This window comes from Scatophagus argus, chromosome 13 (assembly GCF_020382885.2).
Source record: "Scatophagus argus isolate fScaArg1 chromosome 13, fScaArg1.pri, whole genome shotgun sequence".
NCBI classification, from domain to species: domain Eukaryota; kingdom Metazoa; phylum Chordata; class Actinopteri; family Scatophagidae; genus Scatophagus; species Scatophagus argus.
In genome coordinates this window covers 790267-811492 of record NC_058505.1, presented here as the reverse complement: position 1 = coordinate 811492, position 21226 = coordinate 790267, and the positions used below count along the sequence as shown (strand labels likewise).

The following is a 21226-nucleotide window of genomic DNA, read 5'->3' as shown; positions in this document are numbered from 1 at the left end:
GTGAACATTAAATTTCTTCTTCTTCAGCAGCAGCAGCAGCAGATGTTTTGATGGCTCACAAACCCAAATGTGACCTGACGCTCCCCTCAGTGCCGAGCCTGACACACTGACCTTTGTTTAGAGCTCATTTATCACTCAGCCCCTTAGCTGATCAACAGGAAATTGCTTTAAAGATAATTCTAATAAGTGATGAGTCGTCTCATTATTGGTCCAATAATCAGCAGACCACACGAGTAACGTTCAGTCAGCACTGAATAACCTGCAGAGTAACTAAGGTTATCAGATACGTGCAGAGGAGTAGCAGAAAGCGGAAATACTCATCTAAAGTACAAGCACCTTTAAAACTGTACTTAATTACAGTATTTGTACTTCCATCACTGGCTATTCTCAATCCTGACACCACTTTTTATTTTTACTTCAAATGTCCCGAATGTAAATATCTGTTCTCGCTCTCGCTGACTGTGGACGGTCGGCCCTGAAAGGTCGCGATGTCGATCCCCATCGCAGTGGGCTCACCAAAGTCACGACGGACTAAATAATCAGCAGATTCTGTTTCAGCTCGACACCAAGTCTTTTTCCCAGGTCCTAAAATGTCTTAAAGCAACACTTTAGAGCAGTATCAGGTCTTAGAGGTCAGGAAGTAGTCTTGTTTAATCCTTTGTCATGTCGTCATAAACGTTCGTCTGATTCCCTTTTGGTTTGGATTTGGTTTCTGACAGAAGCCTCCTTCAGTCGACCCAAAGTGCACGTAGGCTGAGCTGCAGTAAAACCTCCCCACAGTCTTAAATGTCTTCATGTTTGGTAGGTTAAAGTAAATCTGAAGGTATTACAGGGTGATCTGACAGATTTCAGCACTGAGGGATTATTGCAGCTGCTCATTCAGACCAGAGCGCCGCTCGTCCGCTGCCATCGCGCCTCACATCACTTCTCATTAGTCGCTGAGGCCCAGAATGAAGCGACTGCTCTGCTCTGCTGTATCCCCAACTTACCTCCTGTTCCTGTTCCTGCCCCCCCCTCCACTCCTCCTCCTGCCCCCCCCCCCTCCTGTCGCACAGATGCACAGCGAGCCCTGCTGCTGTTGGAGGAGTACAGGGCCAAGCTGCAACGGGCGGAGGACCGGCAGCTCCGACACTCCATCCAGAGGGTCATCGACATCTTCCAGAGCAACCTCTTCCAGGCTCTCATAGGTACGTCTCATAGCCTCCCTCCAAGCACACGTCCTGGGGTTCTGGGGTTCCGTCCTGCAGCTTCAAGCCATATGGTCCTTATGGTCCAAAATACCTGGAAAACAAGATTCTGTCCTGAAAATTAATTTCAGAAACAAAAACTCAGCGCTCAGCTTTTGCTTTTCATCTTTGACACATAAATATGAATTCATGGGACATACAGGACATCAGCAGGGACAAACAGCTGATGGTGGTGTTTACATGTGGGGTGGAGCGTGTGATCCTACGCAGAAGCATCAGGTTTTCACGGCTTCTCCGTGTGTCTGTGTTTCTGAGTCGGAGTGGCTGAGGCTGCGGTCACCCGGCTGATCCAACTCAGAAATGTGCTGATGCGTTGGCGGCTCCGCCCGACGCCGTCAGCCTCGTAGGTGTGGTGTGTAGAGAAGAGTCGGCCGTCCTCGTGTGTGCGTCTCCCGTGCGAGCCGTCGCAGTGGGGCGAGAGGCCGTAAAGTGTGTTGGCATGTCGGTGTGACTGAGAGGCCGAGAGTTGGCGCACACACAACACAAACGGCAGCAGAGAAAAGGAATCTGCCGAAGACCCGAAAAGATGAGGTCAGCAGGAGTTCACTGTGGTCACTGTGTACCTGTACCAGGTGCTGAAAGGTCTGCTCGGGTTCCCCGCCTTGTTCACTTACTGTGTGGTCAGATGACTTGAGAACGATCACTAGGCTGGGTGTTTCTGCAGTCACTTTGTGACTCTTCAAAATTAAGTTCATAACAAAATCATCAATCCATCAATCAAACCGTTAAATGCAAATCAAAGTGCTTTACAATGGAGGAAAGCGTGTTGAGTGTGAAGGTGTAAGTCAGGCGAGGGCCTCAGTGTGTGTGTGTGGTGTCAGCTGGTGTGCTTTGCTTGGTTTGTGTGCCCTGACTGGAGATTGACAGCTCTTAACGAGCTCTTAACGGGCTCCCGGTCTGTGGACACTTGGACAGATGTGTTTGTCTTTGCGGCGCATCACTTAGTCACCGTGTTGTTGGTGTTGAGTCTGATGTGTCAGTCTGTTTGTGTGCTGGGCAGCAGACTCACAACAGCAGAGTGTAAATATGCTTTATTTAACCCGTTGGATTATGGAGTGCTCATCCCGTTTTCATTCTTCACCAGTCACTTCACTCTGAAGATGGCAAACCTGTCAGTTAATCTCGTCTCTGTAAGTCGCTGACACAGGAGTCGGCCTGCAGGTAGAGCTGCAGCCATTGGTCGATGAATCGAGGATTCGTGGCTCATTTTTCGTTCATGGGTGTGAAAACATTTGGAGCCCTGCAGGTTTCCATCCGTCAGTGTTAGCGTGGTGCTTGTGTGACGGGCTGTCAGCTCGCTGCCAGCTAACGGGACCAGAGTAAACTGAGACGCTGCTGGGTTAACGGACGCCGCGCAGGAATGCGGTCCGATGAGCTTCTCAGCGCTGACTGACTGACTTAACGTGTTAATGTTTCAGCTGTCTGCCTGTGGAGGTGGAGCTCAGAGTCTGTAAAGGACAAAGCAGAGTCTGCAGCTTTTCGCTTTCAGCTGTCAAACTGTGAGATTTTTATTATGCTATGGGGTGCGTTTTCGCTGTTATGTGTGCCTATAGATTCTCGCCACCCTCCTCTTCATCGCCATAGAAGCTGGTGAAAACACCAACGGTTCCACACGGATCAGAAGAGACAAATTCTTAAATCTAAAAACTGCTTCCTGAATGCCAACAGTCAGCTTGGATAAAACTGCAGTGAGAAACCAGCATTATGTGGTGTCGCTCTCCTCCCGCTTCCCTCATGTTGAAGCTCATACTGACAGGCTGTGATAAAACAAACTCCCTTTACGGTCTGAGCTGTGACGCTGCAGAGAGAAGTTCAGACCAGCCCAAGTGCTTATGCAAATACAGCGCTGTACAAACAGCAGTAGTCACTGAGCCTGCCGTGTGTCAGAGGGGAATCTCACGCACAGGAGCCTGGTGTCACTGATGAAATATTCATTCAGCTCAGCGTATAAACACGAATGCTGGCCTCTTCTCCGTCGCCTCACGTTCAGTATGATCCCGTTCGGCCACCAGCCGAAGAAAACGTACACAACGCAAAGCGGTTCAGGAGGAGAGACGGCGGCTCGATTCCTTCACTTTCAGACATCCCCCCAGCATCTTCATCACTAATGGATGAGAAGAGATCTTCTGTGTGAGCTCAGGCCTGTTTCCTCCTCTTCGTCCTCCTTCGGTTTGGCTGCTCGAAGGCTCACATCGGATTGTTTTTCAGATTACGGGTTAGATTCACACGCCGTTAGCTTCTGTCTGACTTTCTGACACTTTCCGATCAACACTGAGAAGTGGAAACCAGTAAAAACCTGAGCTCTCACGCTGTGGTGATTCAGCGTAGCGACTGGGCTTTAAACAGCCAATACCGATCAATAGACGGCTTCAATCCACTGAATGTGACTGTCAGCGTGTCATCTGGTTTCAAGTCATCGTGTTGTTAAAGTCAAACTGAAGTGTCCTCTTTAGGTAAAGAAGGATGAGCTGTGACACTGCAGCTGTTTGGTGTTTATCCAGACAACATCAGGCTGTTGTTGGACATTTTAGTGGTTAACGAGTCCAAGTGGGTGCAGATTATCAGGCTTTGGGTCAGATAAACGTCAGTGTGTTCATTATTTGGTCTGTAACGATGCGTCGATCTGGATCGATTGTATTGATTTAGTATCGCTGATGCAAAGCGAAACCTCATCCATATCATCATCTTAAAGATACGCCTTTATTTTGAAATTCCCTGTGTGCAACAGTGCGGTTTAGACAAACGGCTGCACAGTGAGGATATTCACTCGTTGTGAGACGAAACGCTCCGTGAACACGATGAACATGGCCGCTCAGCTCGCTCGGGTCCTCTGTAGTCTGTCAGGTCTGTCAGGAGACACGGTGACTTCAGCCAACAGCGAGAGGAAAAGGACAAACGAGTGGAGTTTGTTACGTTTTGCAGTCTAAAACAGGCAGAAGCTGCTGCTGATGACCAGCAAAAAGCAGTTGTTTTGTGTCTGAACGGTTAAGACTGAGCCGAACTTTCTACTTTTGTTAAATGTTCTTTCTTTAAACTTTAAACTGCTCTTTACAGGTTGCAGCCTTGTCGTTTGGTTTTTTTTTCTTTTAAGACCAAAAAATGAAATGAAAGCCATGGAAGCTTCTTCTCTAACTGATGGTGTTCAGTGGACACACGACACAGAGTTGAGTCAAACTTATATTCTGTCATGGCAGAATCAATATGGTCAGCCTAACTTGATAACGTTGGCGTCCGCTCGTGCTGAGTCAGCAGAGAGATGCAGCAAAGGTCCATGGGAGATGAATACCTTATTTCAGTTGGGCTTTTCAGTATTGAAGTCACAATATGACAAGATGGAACCAATTTCAGTTTAACTTTCTAACCAACTTTATATCCCAGTGTGATGCTCTCAGAGACAGAAGATCCAGCTGAGTCCTCTTCATGGTCAGCTGTGAGTGTTAAATAATGAAGAGTTTAGTGCTGGAGCCTCGCTGATGAAAAATAGATTCATGCCACACAGCTTCCAATCTGCCAAACCCCCCCAAAAAGAGATGTGTGCAGCAGGCCGAGCACTGTGTAATCCCTCTGTGGACACGACGATTACCCCCAGTCCATAATCCAACCCCCCACCGCTGCTGCTTTACAGGGACAGACAGGGACAGACAGGGACAGTGTGCTGCACTTTCTGTTTTTCTTCTCATTCTTTGAGCTCAGGCTGGCCTCATTCCTCCCAGAGAAACAGATGGCATCAATTGATTCCTTTCACTTTAATAAATCAGCGTTCAGTTTGCAGCCTGAAAGATTTGGATGCTGCTCTGCTAATTGCAGAGCGTCTGAACTCTGGCCAGGATTTATGACATTAAAAGGAAAAGGGCTGCAAATGCTGATTGTTGTGATTGTAGTGATCGTCATGTTGTGCATAAAATATCTGAAAATAGTGAGAAATGTGAAGTTCCCCACATGAGTTCCACGAGACAAAGGTTACATCTTCAGGCGTCTGGTTCTCCTTCCCACACATTCAGTTTAAGGTGATAAAATGTGTTTACTTTTTGCAGTGGAAGACTTAATTATCCGCGATGTGAGTCAGGAAACACTCCAGTCAGGTGTTTCAGACACATTTAGCTTAGCTTAGCACAGAGACTAGAAGCAGGAGGAGCTGCTAGTCCACCTTTGTGTTGGCCAGATGTAGAAACAGAAACCATCAGAGGGGGCGTTCTGATCTCTCTCGTGGTGCTTTGCTTTGCAGTGGGCTTGTTTTTGTGAGCTGGTGAATCTCGTACTCATCTCTTTGACTTAAACACATGACAGAGTTTTTACATCTCGGATTAGCTTCAACAAGTCTTACAACATGTTCCAGGTGCAGCTTATTGGCTTTGAGTCGTTTTAAAATGTGAAATGGGTGTGTGAGCTACGTTGCTGACCTCCTCACACACTCCGGGTGTGGTGCGTTGTCCTGGACGGTGTTGTGTATTTTCCACACGGAGCTGCTGCCCTGATAGCAACAGCAGTCTAAATAGGTGTGGTCTTTTATTAGACCGCACAACAGCAGGTCTTGTGTCGGACTCTGCAGTCTAACTGGATAATGTGATCAGAGTCTGGACTGCTCTCTGATCAGTTTCTGGCTCTGTTCACAGAGGCCAGCTATCTGTCGACTCGGCTCTAATTTAATATCTGACAAATGAACTAAAGAGTTCGTATCGGTTCTTCTTCAGTTCTGTGCGTCGAGACATAAGCCACTGTGAAAATGTCATCTTCATCATCTGTGTCTGTCTTCTACATTTCTTGATTGCCACATTTATTTGTCCACATTCACTCCTTCCTGTCCTCCTGACTGAAGAGGTTTGTGTTGAAGTTTGCTCCTCTTCTTCTTCTCTGACTCTGAACTCAGTCTGAAATGAGCAGCGGCCTCAGCTGCTGAAAGAATGAAGCCAACGTGGAAGTTGTAACAAGCTGCAGTTCCTCAAATGGCCACTTGGGGCTCTCCAGAAGTGACAGTTAAAATTTGTGCCACATTAATGCTGACTTTGGGAGAAGCCTGGTTGTCTTTTCTCACATCTGGCCCCAGTTTGATGGGTCCTTCTGTCACATTTTACGGTGTGAGCTCCACCTTCCTTTAAGGTGGATGCTGCCTGGGGCTTAAGTGTTCACAGCCCTGCTAGCAGCTCAGTGAGGCTGTTTTCAGAAAGCACTGCTTTGAGCTAATTGCTAGCATGCTAACATGCTCACCAAAACAAAGCCAACAAGCTCGTGTTTAGTAGGTGGAAGGTTTGCCATGTTTGTTACCTTAGTTTAGCATGCTAGCATTAGCTTTTTTACACACTGAGTCCAGTTGAGCTTCTGATCTTAAACCAAAGTGTTGTGTATGTGGAAAGCAAACAAACATTTGAATGACACTGGAAACAGGAGTTTAGTTGGGTGGAGTTAGCGGATGTGGGCGAAACTCCAAACAGCTTTAGTCTTTGTGCTCTGATTTAGAAAAAACTGACCCTTAAAAATGTCGGCCTGATGATGACTCTAGATGAAAAGTCAGAGGATCCTCAACGTTAGCAGAATTCATCCTGAGGGGAACGTGATTTTATCACCGAGATGTTTCAAGTGTCAGAGTCACGAGTGGCTGAAACACACACAAACACAAAACATAATCAGTTCAGTTATTATGAGGACAGAAAAAGCAGTGAGGTGGGTTTTCAAGCTAACTTATTTTTAGCTCTCACATCAGCTTCTGTACTGTGTTGATTTTCGGAGCTATTTTAGTTATCAAAGAGTGTTGCATAACATTTGATGCCATCAGTGAAAATTATATCTTTGTTGGCTCTTTTTCTCGGTGGTTTGGCAGCTGCCGTCAGTCCTTTACGTTTCAGTATTTATCCCTGAAGCGCACATGATCTTGTCGTGGTCAGAACAGTCTGATGCTGCACAGACCAGATTACAGAGTGACTGCAGCAGCAGCTCCACGTGGCACCGGCACACAGACACATACTGCACTTTTACTGTGAAAGAGCCAAGCTAAAGGAAGTCCTCCTGAGCTGCACAAACAGTTTGACTGAGTGAGGATCTTGCAGACAGTCTTGAGTGTGAATTTCTCCAGAAAAGCAGAGAGGACAGGGAATGGCTGGATTTCATATGTAATTCTACCTTCAACCTGACTAAAACTCCGACAGAGTAGAGAGTCATGAGATCATGTGATTGCTGCTACGTGAGATAGCTGTATGGGAAACTGTCCCAGCATGCACTGGGGCAACAGATTCATGGACATAAGACTTGTTCTGTATTGTTCTGCATGAACAGCTATCGGCAAAGTGAGTTCTGTGGTTAATAATTCACCAGGTTTTGTTAATATGAAATTCCATTGTATAACAGTTCCATAAAGGTAAAGCTCAGGGGCGTGTCCAGAAGGGGGCCCTGGGGGGGGCACTGGAAAAGAGTCATACCAGCCGTTTGAGTATCTTCATGTGAATTGTTTTTAGTATGTAGCCTACTTTTGGAGGTTCATTTTTATTTTGAGAGCTTGAAGAATAAAGCTTGAAAGCTTTCTGTTGTATCTGTTTTGTAAAGGACTTTCTATCTTTTTAATTTTGTATATAAAAAGTGTCAGGGTTGGGTCAGTCTGGTCTACAAACTGAAACTGGTTTCATTTCATGCAGTAGCAGTCGGCGCAGCTTCTGCTGTCTGATGTTATGTTACAGCACTGTAGTGTGAAGCCTCGTGTTGATTCGCTCTGTTTGTCCTATTTCACTTGCTACAATACACTGTAGTACAAATCAGAACTTCCTGTATCTGTTTCAAATTAAAAGCCCTCTAGAGTTTTAGTGGACTTCATTTCTTATCAAGGCTTTTATTGTGAAACATCTGCAGAAAGATGTTGTGGAAAACCCACTGACTTCTAAAGGTTCCCACACAACTGAAATGCAGCTGCTGCCGTCTTTTGTCAGGCTGCGCCAGACTGAAGTGTGATTTTATTTTTTATATTGATGATGAACTTTAGAAGAAGAAAAGTTAATCTGATTGGCTGTTGTGTCAGAGTTGTCCTAATGGACTGCGCTGCTGCTGCTGCACTCTCAGTGGAGCCGCTGCCGAGTCCAGTGCGACTCCCGGTGGTAAAGCTCTGGTCCGGCCCAGTGTTCACCTTCCTAATGGACTGGTTTCAAAATGTTGACAGCAGCCAAACCTTACAGCTAACTGAACGTAATACATTAAAATAAAACCCCCTGCATGAGTCAGGACGCGGCCCCGTTGAAGCTCACTGCCTGAGGAAGGTGAGGTGGCAGATGTGCCTTCTGAAGGCTGATCTGAGATCAGATGTCGAGGCCAGCAGCTGCAGCTCTGGCCAGCGAGGAGCAGTTGAAGTGGTGAAAACATCTGTGCCAGCCGGCCGTCTGCTGCCACGCAGAGCCAAAGAGAGCCTCTCTTATTTTAGAGCTCTGCAAGCTGTCCTCCAAAAATAAAAAGGCATGTTGGATGTGACCGCTGGGCCGCAGGCTTTTTATAATACTGGACTCACATAGACTGACTGCAGTCTGCACTGCGGGGACAGGCTCATAATATCAATCTATCAACCTATCAGTCAGTCGGAACCAATCATCCTTGTTCAGTTTAATGACTTTGACACACTGAATGTTGCTGAGCAGATCCCCAAACATAATATCATGATCATTTTATTTATCTTACTGGTATTTAATTAATGTTTTGGGACTTCCATACACCATCTGACAGTCCTGAGGGGTCTCACGGCTTCTGTTCTGTGAAGACATGTTGATATTTTTCCACATGTAGGACGGCAGCGACTGAAGATGTCTCCTTTTGTCCCGCCAACAGCCCACAACCCAAATGTTGTCAGACGTGAGAAAGAAAAGCAGAAAACTGACATTTAAGAAGCTGGAATCAGCAGATGTTTGATGGAAATGATTAATGGATCACCAAAATAATTGGTGATTGATTTTCTTTCAATTGACTAATTGGTTAACTGTGACACTAACATGTGTGTCTGGTCCCCTGTCATCTCAGATATCCAGGAATTTTACGAAGTGACCTTATTGGACAGTCAGAGGTGGGCGGAGTCTTCCAAGGCGGCGGACCCCATGGCGCCTGTCAACCTCTGGGACTTCTCCAGTCTTCAGAGCACAACGGTGACCTCGGAAACTCTGCCCAGCCTTAGCACCAGCATCGAGGTAAGACCGGTCCCAGTTTAACGGCGGCTGAACAGCCTTCGGTAAGAGCAGGGGATCTCTGAAACGGATCACGGCGTCACAGGATGCTGACTGAAGGGTTTTGTTTTGCTGTTTGATGCAAACCGTGTGGAGGACACCAGTTTTAATGTTATTCTGGAAGTGTTGAGTGTTATGATGGTGAGATGATGGAGAGGTGGAGGCACCTCCGTCTCTCCTCTCAGGGCCTTTAACCATCATCATCACAAGAACCTTAAACCTGCTGCTTGTGTTCCTGTTGCCTCGTGACGTTTGTTGTTGTTTGCTTCTGGCTGGCGTTCAGACGACGCGTTGAACTGGGCTTAAAACAGCTGACCGGGTCATGTGGGTGGAAACGAGCTTCGGCGTGAGCAGCCGGACAGACGGCTGACATTTAACAGACTGGAGGTGTGTTCAGATGGCGAGCGGATCGCCGATTGCTGCCACGAGGATCGGCTGATGCACATCACCAGCGTATACTGTATTTGTTTTTTTCAACTCCGGGACCCTCCGATCACAAGCCGCTTCTCCAACCTCCAGGCCACGGCTGCCCACACAAGCTTTACTTGTACAGTCTGATTTTCATTGTAACAGCGTGTTTAAAGATCCCCTCCACACGTGTTAATGCACACATCCAAGTTCTCCAATGTGTGTCTGACGTGGACGGAATAATAAAGCTTTAATTTATATAAGTACAATTTCCACAACCAGATCCTTAAATGGCAGCTCATTAAAAATCCACTCTCAGTGTTCACTGGAGGCCTCGTGTTTCCACGTCTCACTGTGTCTGCTGAATACTGGATCGGGATTGGCTGCTGTTTGTGATGTCACAAGTCGGGCTTGTAGTCTCTGCCTTTTAAAAATCTGATTTTCACGGAGCTCAGAGAAACACTGTGACCGTACACAGACATGGGTCTCCACTTAACCTTTATCAGAGCTCAGTTCAGACATAGCAGGTTCCCTTCAAACCAACCAGAGGCCTGAACACACCTGGTGGATTCACCTCTTCACCGTGTGTGTGTGTGAGAGAGAGAGAGAGAGAGAGAGATGGTGTTTGGCGGTCGGTTACCTGTCACCACAGACCGTTCTGGAGTCGCTCTTCCTTTTAAAGGAGCGAGCCTAACACACCTGAATATGTTGGACTGTTCCTTTAAAAGTTTCGCACTGTTTCAAGGGTGCATGATGGGTAGCGGCTTGGCTGTTTGAGCCTTTTTGTCCTTCCACGTGATGCCGTCCTCCAGGTAGTGCTGAGGCAGAGCAGCAGCAGGTTGTTTTCACTTCTGCTCACTTCATCAGAGAGAGTCAGGCTTTTGTTTGAGCAGGTGTGGCTCACGTGTTCACAGGTGAGCAGTTTGGCCTGTTGAAGTGCCAGACGAGTGGAGCTCATCTTCTGATCCACACTTAAACATTTTCACATTCACTTCTATTGATCTGAGGTTCACATGTGGATATTCACCGATCGACTGACTGTGATGTCACGATGCTGGAGTTTCTTATGTCCTGCGTCTAACTCCACCCGTCTGGCACAGAAACACGCTCAGAACAAACCACAGGATCCAGTTTGAGTGCAGTGTCTTGTTGGCATTGAACTGCTTCTCTTTCTTTCCTCTTTTCTCTGACTGTTAACACACCTGGTCCTCGTAGGACTCCCCCCTCCTAAACGAAATCCTCCACACGTTGGCGCAGGCCAAACGCTCGCCCAGCCGCCATGGACAAGTAAGTACTGGACGCCTGCTCTTGGTGGGAGGGAGGGAGGGAGGGGGTGTCGGTGTCCTCCACCTTCGCCGCATGTCCCATCCTGTCCCCCATGTGCTTTGGACCATCAGAGGCGGCGGGGGTTCTGGGTCCAGGGGTCAGGTTTTTCCCATTTGGCCTCAAGGTGTCGCTGCAGGTCGGTCACACTGACATCAGAGTGAAACCAGAAAAGAAATCCTGAAGTCAAACAGGACAGAGACGACAGGAAGACAAGTGCTGCAGAGGAGACGCTGAATGTCTCCGTGAGATTTGGCAAGCAGCACTCGCTCTGACACAGCATGTGGCTAAAGCTTCATTCCTTCTACGTGAATTACATTTTCTGATGATCTCAGAGTCGTCTCAGCAGGATTTCCTCACTGGTTTCATCTTTCACTGGTGACCAGAGAAACACAGCGACATGGTGAGGAAGTGTGTGCTGCGTTCAGGGGTCATGGTTCATTGTGCTTCATTGGTTTTGGTTGTTCATGTTGTCGGGTCTGAACAGTACACCTCCTGTCCTCAGAGCTTCTTTGTCCCATACAGCAGCGAATGCATCACACCTCAACCCGGACAGAAAGTGTTAAACCTGTCGCCTTGTTAATCAGCTCATCAGATTTGAGCTTCTGCATATTTACATTACATGCCTGTAGGTTCCACGCTAGCATGAAAACATGAGGGCGTGTCAGTGAAGCCATCACAAGTTTGCTTCAGCTGTTTGATTCTTCAGACAAAGCAGTCAAAATGTGGAATAAAAGCTTCAAGAGGAGACGACAGGCGTAAATATCACTAATGCAGAGCCTTTCAGGACAACAACATGTCGTATATATCGGTTCATTTGTTTCTCACTTATCATAAAATGATCAATCAGAGGAACTAAAGTTGCATGTTTCCTGACTTACTGTTATGATGAGCTGTTTGCACAGTGGACCTCTGAGGTTTGTTCTTCAGTCCGTTTCTCCACAGTGAGGTCTGGTTCAGGGTTCACTCAGAGAGACTGGAGCTGTACTGGTGTTCAGGACCTTCATGGTGGTGGTTCATGTGGGTTTCAGTTTTGGTTTATGTGCAGGTTTCAGGCACATTTTGGCTTTTTGTTTTCATGTTCCGCATCAGAAGGCATCATCACATCTGCTCATGTTTAAAGTTGTTAAGACTGCTGAATAAAGTCCGGCTGAGCAACAGGAGAACAACACTGTGGCGTTGAACAGCTGCAGGCTGGTTTCAGAGCTCCATGTGAGGAGCTTCCTCTGAGTCCTCCTGAGCGATGAAGCTCCCTCAGCTGTTCCAGCGCTCCACTGTGTTCCCGTAAACTTTGTCACACAAGCGACGGCAGTGGAGGTACTCAGATCCTTTGCTGCGGTAAAAGTACTGGGAAAAATACTCTGTTGCAAGTAAAAGTCCTGCATTGAAATTAAAGCAAAAGTAGTGGCCCGTTGAGGCGGAGCTCACAGGATTATTCACAGCCGTTCAGATGTTGTCTGGAAACGCAGCTCTCGTCCTTTAATCAGAGGTTTCACTACTATTGCGCCTGCTGTTACTAAGCAACCAATGCTAGCAATTAGCAGCTGGTAACGTAAAGACAGCAGATCAGCGTCTGAGCTAACGTATCTGCATGACTGTAGCAGGTCATGTGACGTCATCAGCTATCATATGTTATGATGTCCCTGGACAGAAAATGGAGAAGCAGCTCCTCTGGAGCTGATTGGCTAATTCTTGTCACATGACCTGCTGTGCGGTTGCTGCATTTGAACAAGACTGACCAATAAAAGAAAATGAAGAGTCATGACACATGACACCCAACCACAAGGAGCACAAACCTGGAAACAGCTTCAAGGCAGTGACATCACACACAGTTTAACTCACCTGAGCTCACCAGCAGGCTGTGTTCAAAGGTTAGATTAGACAAAGCTCTTTAAACTTTCTTCCATATAGTTCAGTTCTTAAAAAGCGTTCCCAACAGTGCCCTCAAAATGAAAACCCAAACTCCTCAAAGCTCCTGTTCAAAAGGAAAAGAAGAGGACCAATGACCACCTCACATCTCCACAGATCACTACAGCAGCGCTTTTCCAGACATGCTGGATCCGAGTCCTGGGCGTCTCCTTGGTCCTCCCTCGCTGTCCTGAGTACGAGACAAACCGAGCTGTGGTGTCGGCTCAGACTCAAAAGAACGTGATGACCAACGTACTTTAATGGAGCAGTTAAATGAAAGATGGCAAGTTAGTTTAACTAAATGATTTAATAAGCAGAGAAATGAGAAAATAAACCGTATAAAACAGCCGTAGTCATGTCCTTTGATCAGCTTGGCTCGTTGTCCCCATTCCTCTCTTTAAGTCTCTCTGGTTTTCATGTACAGAGTGACGGTTGCATCACTTCCTGTGGAGCGCTGAATGTTTCATGAGGAGGTGTGACACGCCATATGATGACACGTGTGTGTGTGGTGGGGGGGCAGCCACATGACACATTCATGGAACTGTAAAATATTCATGCCTGTGATTCCCACCCGCCCACGCTTCCTGGTCTCCTGCTGTTCCTCGTCCTCCTCCTCCTGCTCCTCTTTCTCCTCCTCTTCCTCTTCAGCCGGTTGGTGTTGAGTCATACATGTGATAACCAACAGTCAGTGTGTTTGGAAGTTCTTGAATTCAGAATAAAAACCAAAGCATATGTGACCAGCTGAAGATGTCAGCCGTCACCTGGACATGTTGCTCAGTTGCGATGAGTTTGTTGTCTGATTGTAAAGTAGGACGCGTCACCTCTTTTGGGAGAAGCACATGCGCTGATTAGAGCTGCTATGACTGGTCAGTTAGTGGATTGGCAGAAAGTTAGTTGGTGGCTCTTCTCCTGAATGCTTTGAGTTGTTTTCTGCTGCTTCTGGCCTTGTGAACTGTAGGAACTGTGTTTTAAACAGGACTTGAAGCTCCTGGGGCCTGTGCAGGATATTTAAATGTATTTCCTGATATGCCATAGAGAAATCTTTACTGGATTAATTGATAAAGAAAATGATCAATCATGATGACATGATTTTCTCATGTTACTGTTCCAAGGCTTTCCAGAGTCAAGTGAATGATTGTAGTAAGTTGTAATTAAACTACGTTAAGGTCCACTCAGTGATATCAGATTGTACACACATTCAGCTCAACAATACATGATACCGTATGAATGCAACCTGAAGCGTTAATAAGAGGGTGAGAGCTGACAGATGTTTAAGTTTAAAGTTCACAAATGTTTCTATTTTGCATTCTTTCTTTTTGCCCTTTGTTGAGTTTAATATGATCTTTTCCTAATATTTGTATGTTAAAACAAATTTGCATTCAGTTACACCGTCATGAAGTGCAGGTATTTTACTGTTGCCTTCACTGCTGGTGGAAGAAATCCGTTTTAGATCGAAGCTCCGCGAACGCCTCGGCTGAACAACAAAGCGCGCTGGGTAAACATTAGATGAACCTCTGAATGACTGACTGAGATGACACATTAATAAACATGAAGATGGTTCTGTGACATGTTCCAAGCTCTGCCGTAGTGCTTTGTCCAACACACGGTGTCAGTTTTGTTTTGTCACTCAGCTTTGGAGCGGTAGATGTCGGTCACTGTCAGTTGCATGAGTAATTGTACTTCGTTACTTCCACGTCCTGTGGTCGTTACTGCTTAGGATAAATGACGTAGTTCACAGAGAGTTAAGATTTCCCACAGCTGTCAAACGCAGCGTAAGACTGGAGGAGCGGCGGTGAGCGAGTCCTGCTCCCGCTGAGCCCCAGATGCCGGGATGAAGAAGGAGCGGGGAATGGAGGAGGTGGCTCTCCGGTGAGCACACACTCTTCTCGTCGGTAGACAGCGGCTGTAGGTCGGTGTGTGTTTATGAATGTGTAGCTCTTCATGAAGACAGATTTGACGACGCCGTGAGCTAACTGTCTGGCTGGAGCTCGCGCAGCAGGAGCAGCAGCGCGCGATGAGATGCTGATGTTCCCGGGCTTCACCCCCGGCGCTGAACGATGGACTGCATATGTATTGTCACGACTAAGGTAACGCATAAAAACACCATGAAATACCAACACACGAACAATGGAGTCTGTTAGTTTACTTAATTATGAGTCTGTGACAAATTCGGCGTGTGTGCGATCCAGCAAACAGCGCTGATTACAGTGAAGAAATACTTTATGAGATGTTCGCATCTCGGTTCCACGAACTGACGCTACCGGAGGCGAGTGGCTAACCAACGGGCGCTGATAGTGAGTTCTGGGGACCACATCTGAAAAAGTTGAATTTGTACGGAAATACCACATATATTTTGGATTATATCTATGCCGAATTAAAAACACTGTCGACTTTAATGCTGCATATCCTGTTCTTCCAGCCATGCGTTTTTACGATCAAGTAAGGAATTTATTGATTTAAGTAAGTTGTCATAATTCCTAGTGGTAGTTTGGCATGGTTTGTCCTGAGGAGCGCACGGACTTCACGTCCATGAGACTGCTTATTTCTATCTCTTTGTTTGTAAAGCGTTTTGTCTTCATTACAGAAACGTTTGATAACCAGGTTTAACAGCTAATTGTACTCTAACGGCAGTATGTGGGGTACCGTGTGTTTTAATCAACCTTTCCGGTTCAATGTGACAGGAATATGATGTGTTTTATTATAAACCTGTATTCATCCCGCTCGTGCTGGTCTGAATAATCTGCTCTCTGTCTGTGGCGTCTGTGTATCGTCAGTGTTAACTTCCGTGCCTTATTCCAGGCCAGGTGGGCGTCTTGTGCAGGCTGCTGTGGGCACTCCTGGAAAACCCGGCTTCTCTTATCTGAAAACTGCCGGAAAGATATGAGAAAACAGTTAACTGTCCTGGAAGTTGTAAGAAATCCTCCAACAGCTGGACATAATGTGTTCAAATGGTTTCTAATGGTGGAAGCTGAACAGATGTGTGACAGTGTAGCTGCGTTATGTTGTAAAGCGCCTTGCGTTCCCATGCATCCTGGAGAGTTGAGACAAGGCGAGCGAACTAGTGCCATATTGGTTTTGACCATGAGACTCAAAGTAAATGCTGACAGTGTGAAGCGTGACTGTAATGGCGTGTGTTGTGTGAGCTCTGGAGCTCGCGTTAAAGCAGACATTTGTCCCACACATTGGGAGCTCTGCTGTGAGATGGCAGGACGTGGATGTGACCCTTGTGTTGGTGTTATTTCACTCTGTGTGTGTGTGGGGTTGAATTTGTGATTTTGTCTAGTTACTGAGTGTCTGTACGTCTCCGTTTGGTGTGTGAAGTTGTGTTGATGTTTGACCTTTAATAATGTCAGGCCAGTCGCTTCAGTCCTCACAGCCTCCATCGCGGTCCTGTCTCTGCAGCGCACTGTTTGAGTTCAGAAGGTTCAGCTGGTTCTGACGTCGGGTCCATGAGATGTTTACAGGACGAGAGCACCAGCGTTCTTCTTTACAGATTTACATCTTAAAAAGTGTGTGGCGACAACACGGGAGACGTGGAAGCTCTGTGTGTGTCATGTGACCACGCTGGCAGGTCAGATGGAGAAGCAGCAGAGCAAACTCAGTGAGCGTCTGTCACCGGAGAGGAAAAACCTAACAAGCAGCTCTGATGTTTGGCTGAATCACAGTCACTACTTTGAGTTAGAGCCCGTTTGGATCCTGCAGTCCTGGATCTCTCTGGAGATCTGGGATCAGATCCCTCCAGGCCTTCATCTCCTTAGTAAAATCTCATTTCTGTGTACTGTGTCCTGGTCGTATCTCCTCCACTTCCTCTCTGAAAACTCAGCCTGCAAACAGTCTGCAGCCTGGTTGCTGTTGGCGGCTGTTGTTCTGCAACAGACCAAACAGCAGGATTCAGTCAGTTGGGATGTCAGAGTTGAGCCAGTGCTTCATTAAGACCCTCAGAACGTAATGAACTGCATTTTGACTTGACTGAATACCAATATGAACAGTGAGAGGGAACCAGCACACCTGTGCGCTTCCTGCGGTCAGGTGTCAGAGTGTCTGTGTGTGACCAGGCCATTAGACTTTAATGGAAGTTGGTTTAAAAATGACAGAGGCTCCACTCTTACTGTTCACAGTCCATCGATACAGCTTTTGGTTGTGAAACAGTGAAAAAGTTTCTCCAAGCTTCCCAGAGTCAAAGTCCTGAAACCAGAGCTCCAGGACCAGAAGACTTTCAGTCGGTCGACGAGCTGATGAGTGTTTGATGCTTGCTTTGAAAACCGAACTGGTGACAAATTCTGATGAAGGCATAAATTCAGACAAGGTGTTAACGCCTCAGGTGCTCGCTGTGTGTGTGTGTGTGTGTGTGTGTGTGTGTATTTATGTAGGGCAGCACTTTGGTGTTGGGACTATTTTCAGCTACTTATTAAGTGAGTGCTGCTGCTTTGGAAACACTAAGCACAAAAAGACACACCCATGAAGAATAAACACACACACGCACACACACGGAGCTGGAGATTAAAGGCAGAGTCCGTAGTGTTTTTCCTGATGGCTGGTCTGTGCTCCTGTGGCAAAACTTCATTATTTCTGGTGATTGCAGGCTGCCTTCAGTGAAGCTGACTGACAGGGATGGTAAGACTGATTTAACAGAGTCTACATCTGGATTTATAAAATTACTTTAATCAGTCTTTATATATTAATACATGTATACATTAAATCACATTTTATTTCTAGTAACAGTACTGTTAGTTTGTTATTGAGCATCAGATGCAGGGCAGGAATTCCTGCACAAACTCCTCGCACGCTTGCATGAAGCGTCTCTTGTGTCGTCACGATCGTCAGTCTGTTGGCCCAAAACCTGCCGCAGGAAGTCTTTAAATGTCATCTCACCTGTCACTTCCTGGTTATTTAATACGACAGAATTCCCTTCGCTTTAATGCGCCGGGCTCTTTACCTGAGTACAAATACCAATGAAAAACATGAGCCAGAGTGATGGTACGTTGTTGGTCAGACTGGTCGTCATGGCAACAGGCAGATGCTTTCATCTTCAACAGTATTTTTGCCTCCATGATGGAGAAGCCAAAGTTTTAACTTTTGAGAACAGGAGAGTAAACGATGCAGCAGCTGGAGGTCAATTTTAAGTTCAAACAGATGATCAGAGATTAAATATTAATATTTTTGCTCTTTGTATGAAGTTTTTAGATTAAAAGTGATGCTGTAGTTTGGTTTTTTTGTGCTTGACAGGAAGCAGCTCAGGATGGGAACCAAACTGCAGTGTTTAGAAACCATCTGCTTGTCTTGACGGTTAAATGATGTAAAATGTTTAACGTCCGTGATGTGAAGCTTTAATCCTAATCCACGGCTGATGACATGACGTTTAAAACAGATTTGATCAGAGGAGGAAACAAATGAGATGAAGGTCAGAGGTCACTTGATAGCGTCATATCTGGTATAATGACATGTCCAGTCTTCCTGACTCGGTCAGTCCTGTCCCTCTTGATCTGAGGGTGTTTTAACTCCAACTCCAAGTCTGCTGGTGATGTGAAGCTGCTTTGGAACACAAACTGGTTTACTTATGCTCGGATTACAAAGCTTGTCCCGGCCGTGATGTTAGAGGACAGACGGGGTCAGAGAGCAGGACATTTTCTTACAGTGACGTGGCTTTATTTCCATCATGTTGGACAAACACATGATAATCTGTCATCATTTTAGCTGTAGGAAGTGCGAGGCGTGACACTGGTTTAGAAACGGGACTGGACCGGTGAGTGATGAGAGGCTGATGTGTCCTGAAGGAGGATACGAGCCAAGAGGGGCATCCAGGCGTACGAAACAAACGCGCTCAGTGGATTCTGCCAGCAGACTGCGGGGAGGAGAGCAGAACAGAAGGACAGGAACAGAGAGGATGCTGGGAGGGCGTGGGCCGGTTGGCTCTCTTTTCACTGTACTGGCTGTTTGTCGTGACCTTTGACCTCTTGTGCTGATGTCACACTTTTGCAGCAGTTTTGCTGTCATTGGAACATGCGAGTTGGAAGCAGATTTGACGTGTTGCAGACTGTGGGCAGTGGAAGCCTTTAACACACACACACACACACACACATTTTAAAGTAGCTCAGTATCAAGTAGTGCTGAAAATCGTCCAGTCAGACCAGCTGGAGAAATGGACCATCTTCAGTTTAATGATGAAATGCAGCGTGTGATTGGCTGACTACTGCAGCAGCCACAGGGTCACAGTTGCCCTCCTCTGGCGCTCATCGAGAATCTGTCGTCTGGTAAGCGCCGACTTGTTTAAATTCCTCCAGTCGTCCAGTGAAAGTAATTCAGCCGTGTTCGTGTTTTGTGTGAGTTGAAGATGTTGAAAGTGAGATAAAATGTGTTGCTGTGGCAGGCTTTACATTCTGTCACCTTTTTTTAACCAGCTTTAATTATTTGGTACTAATCAACTGCTAACTAATTAATATCAAAAAGGCTGCTTAATATTCAGCTGACGGACCAGTTCTTTCACCTCTTATTTTACAGCCTCAGGAAACAGGCAAAAATCACACACACACAAGCTCATTTAAGTTTTTTACAGTTACACCACATTTACTTTGAAAAAATATTTGTTTCAACAAACAGCAGGTCTTTTAGAGGTGTTTTCTGGGTACAGAACCTGCCAACCATAGTATTGACTGAGTGTAAAATCATGTGTGTGACCCTGGAATAAATCAGTCCTGCGTTAGGAGGAGCAGTGATGAGGTGTCTGCTGCCCCCTGCTGGATGTTTGTGGTGCTATTCAGTTAGCTGTTCATCTCATGGCTGGTTGAGTTTCCCTTTGAAGGGCTGAGTAGATCAGATTCCCTTCATGTGATTTCAGCGTGAACCCAATGTCTCCTCGAGATGCTTCAGTTCAGCTCTGAAGGCTCAGATGAGCGAATTCGGCTGTGATGCTCGTCCTGTCTGAACGGAGTGTGGACATACTCTGATGGACTGTGTCTCTTATCTGTACATTTTGTTGACCTCCCTTATGAAATATCACTTCTTTATTTTGGTGTATGCCTGTTGATTGTCTGCTTTGCTGTCGTTTATAAAATTACAAACGCAACTCAGAGCTTAGCTGCTATAGTAGAACAGAAAAACCAAACCCCTGAGGGTCTTCTGATATGTCCAGCAGAGGGAGCCCCTCCACAGCTCCAAGCGAGCGGACATCAGACTGGAGTCCATTATGGTGACCGCACTGTGATGTTCTCTGTGTGGTTCTCAGTCTCTTATCACTTAAGATGAATGGAAGTTTTAGTGTGAACTTTACTCCGTGTGTGTGTGTGTTGGCTCGTCGCCTCCACAGGATGTCCACAGTAAACCTACAGAAGGACAAAGAGCTCCACGTGGTTGGTGGACCTCAGCCTGCTGAAGCCTTCTGTCAGTTTGGCTGCATTTATGTAAGGACCTGTTTTAATGAAATGAGGACTGTGGTTTCATCCTGTTAGGGTGCTGAGAATGAAAACGGGCTTTGGGCGCAGCAGTGCATCACTTTGTCCTCTGTGGTCAATCACTGGCTGTTTTTGGACCAGAGGAGGAATTTACATCTCAGAAGCTCCTTTTTCTTCTGTCTGCACTGCAGCAGCGAGGATGTGCTGTGGCCTCTAGAACTCAGTTTTGAGAAGCTTTTTGAATGAGGTTCTCTTCCAGCACAAGAGGAACCTCGAGTGATGTAAGCGTCCTGTGATTGGTCAGATGTACGTCGATTGGCCAGTGAGATGTTGTCAAACATTAGCTGTGTAAGCAATAGCTGCTAATCGTGGCCAAAATAACGGTTTGGTGCAGAAGTGATGTTGCCACAGCAATGGCCAGTGGGCTTACGCCAAGTCAGCGTTCCTGTGGCAGGAATCCGTCGATGTGATACAATCACAATCATGATACAGCGGCTGTGACGCTGTGTCGCACAGGCCTCTCTCTGTTCACAACAGCCGAAGAGAGATCACAATGCTGCCCTCTAGTGGTCTGGGGGCTAGACGAAACGCAGTGAACCACAGCCACAAATCGCTGCATGTTGTTTATTCATTAAACATAAAAACAACATGTATTTTCTGGTCATGAATGTCTCTGATTGGTCAGGGACCATCTCATGGTCTGTCATGTGACGTGTCAGACATTACAGGGTACCTTCGTTAGATTTCTAACTGACAATTTTGGCGTGTT

At 46.4% G+C, this 21226-nt stretch overlaps 1 protein-coding gene across 21 annotated transcripts in view; it reads left to right on the top strand.

Annotated features, from left to right (window-relative positions):
- dlg1b (discs large MAGUK scaffold protein 1b) overlaps positions 1–21226 on the top strand; it is a 67680-nt gene that overhangs the window by 1474 nt on the left and 44980 nt on the right. For 12 of the 21 annotated variants that reach the window (XM_046407497.1, XM_046407492.1, XM_046407489.1 and 9 more), the window contains exons 2-4: positions 1056–1187; positions 9231–9394; positions 11054–11125. In XM_046407497.1, the coding sequence (XP_046263453.1) occupies positions 1056–1187; positions 9231–9394; positions 11054–11125 (368 nt within the window). Of the gene's footprint in view, positions 1–1055; positions 1188–9230; positions 9395–11053; positions 11126–14699; positions 15157–21226 lie in introns of those variants that run through there. The other 9 variants (XM_046407499.1, XM_046407496.1, XM_046407495.1 and 6 more) reach the window with 2 other exon arrangements.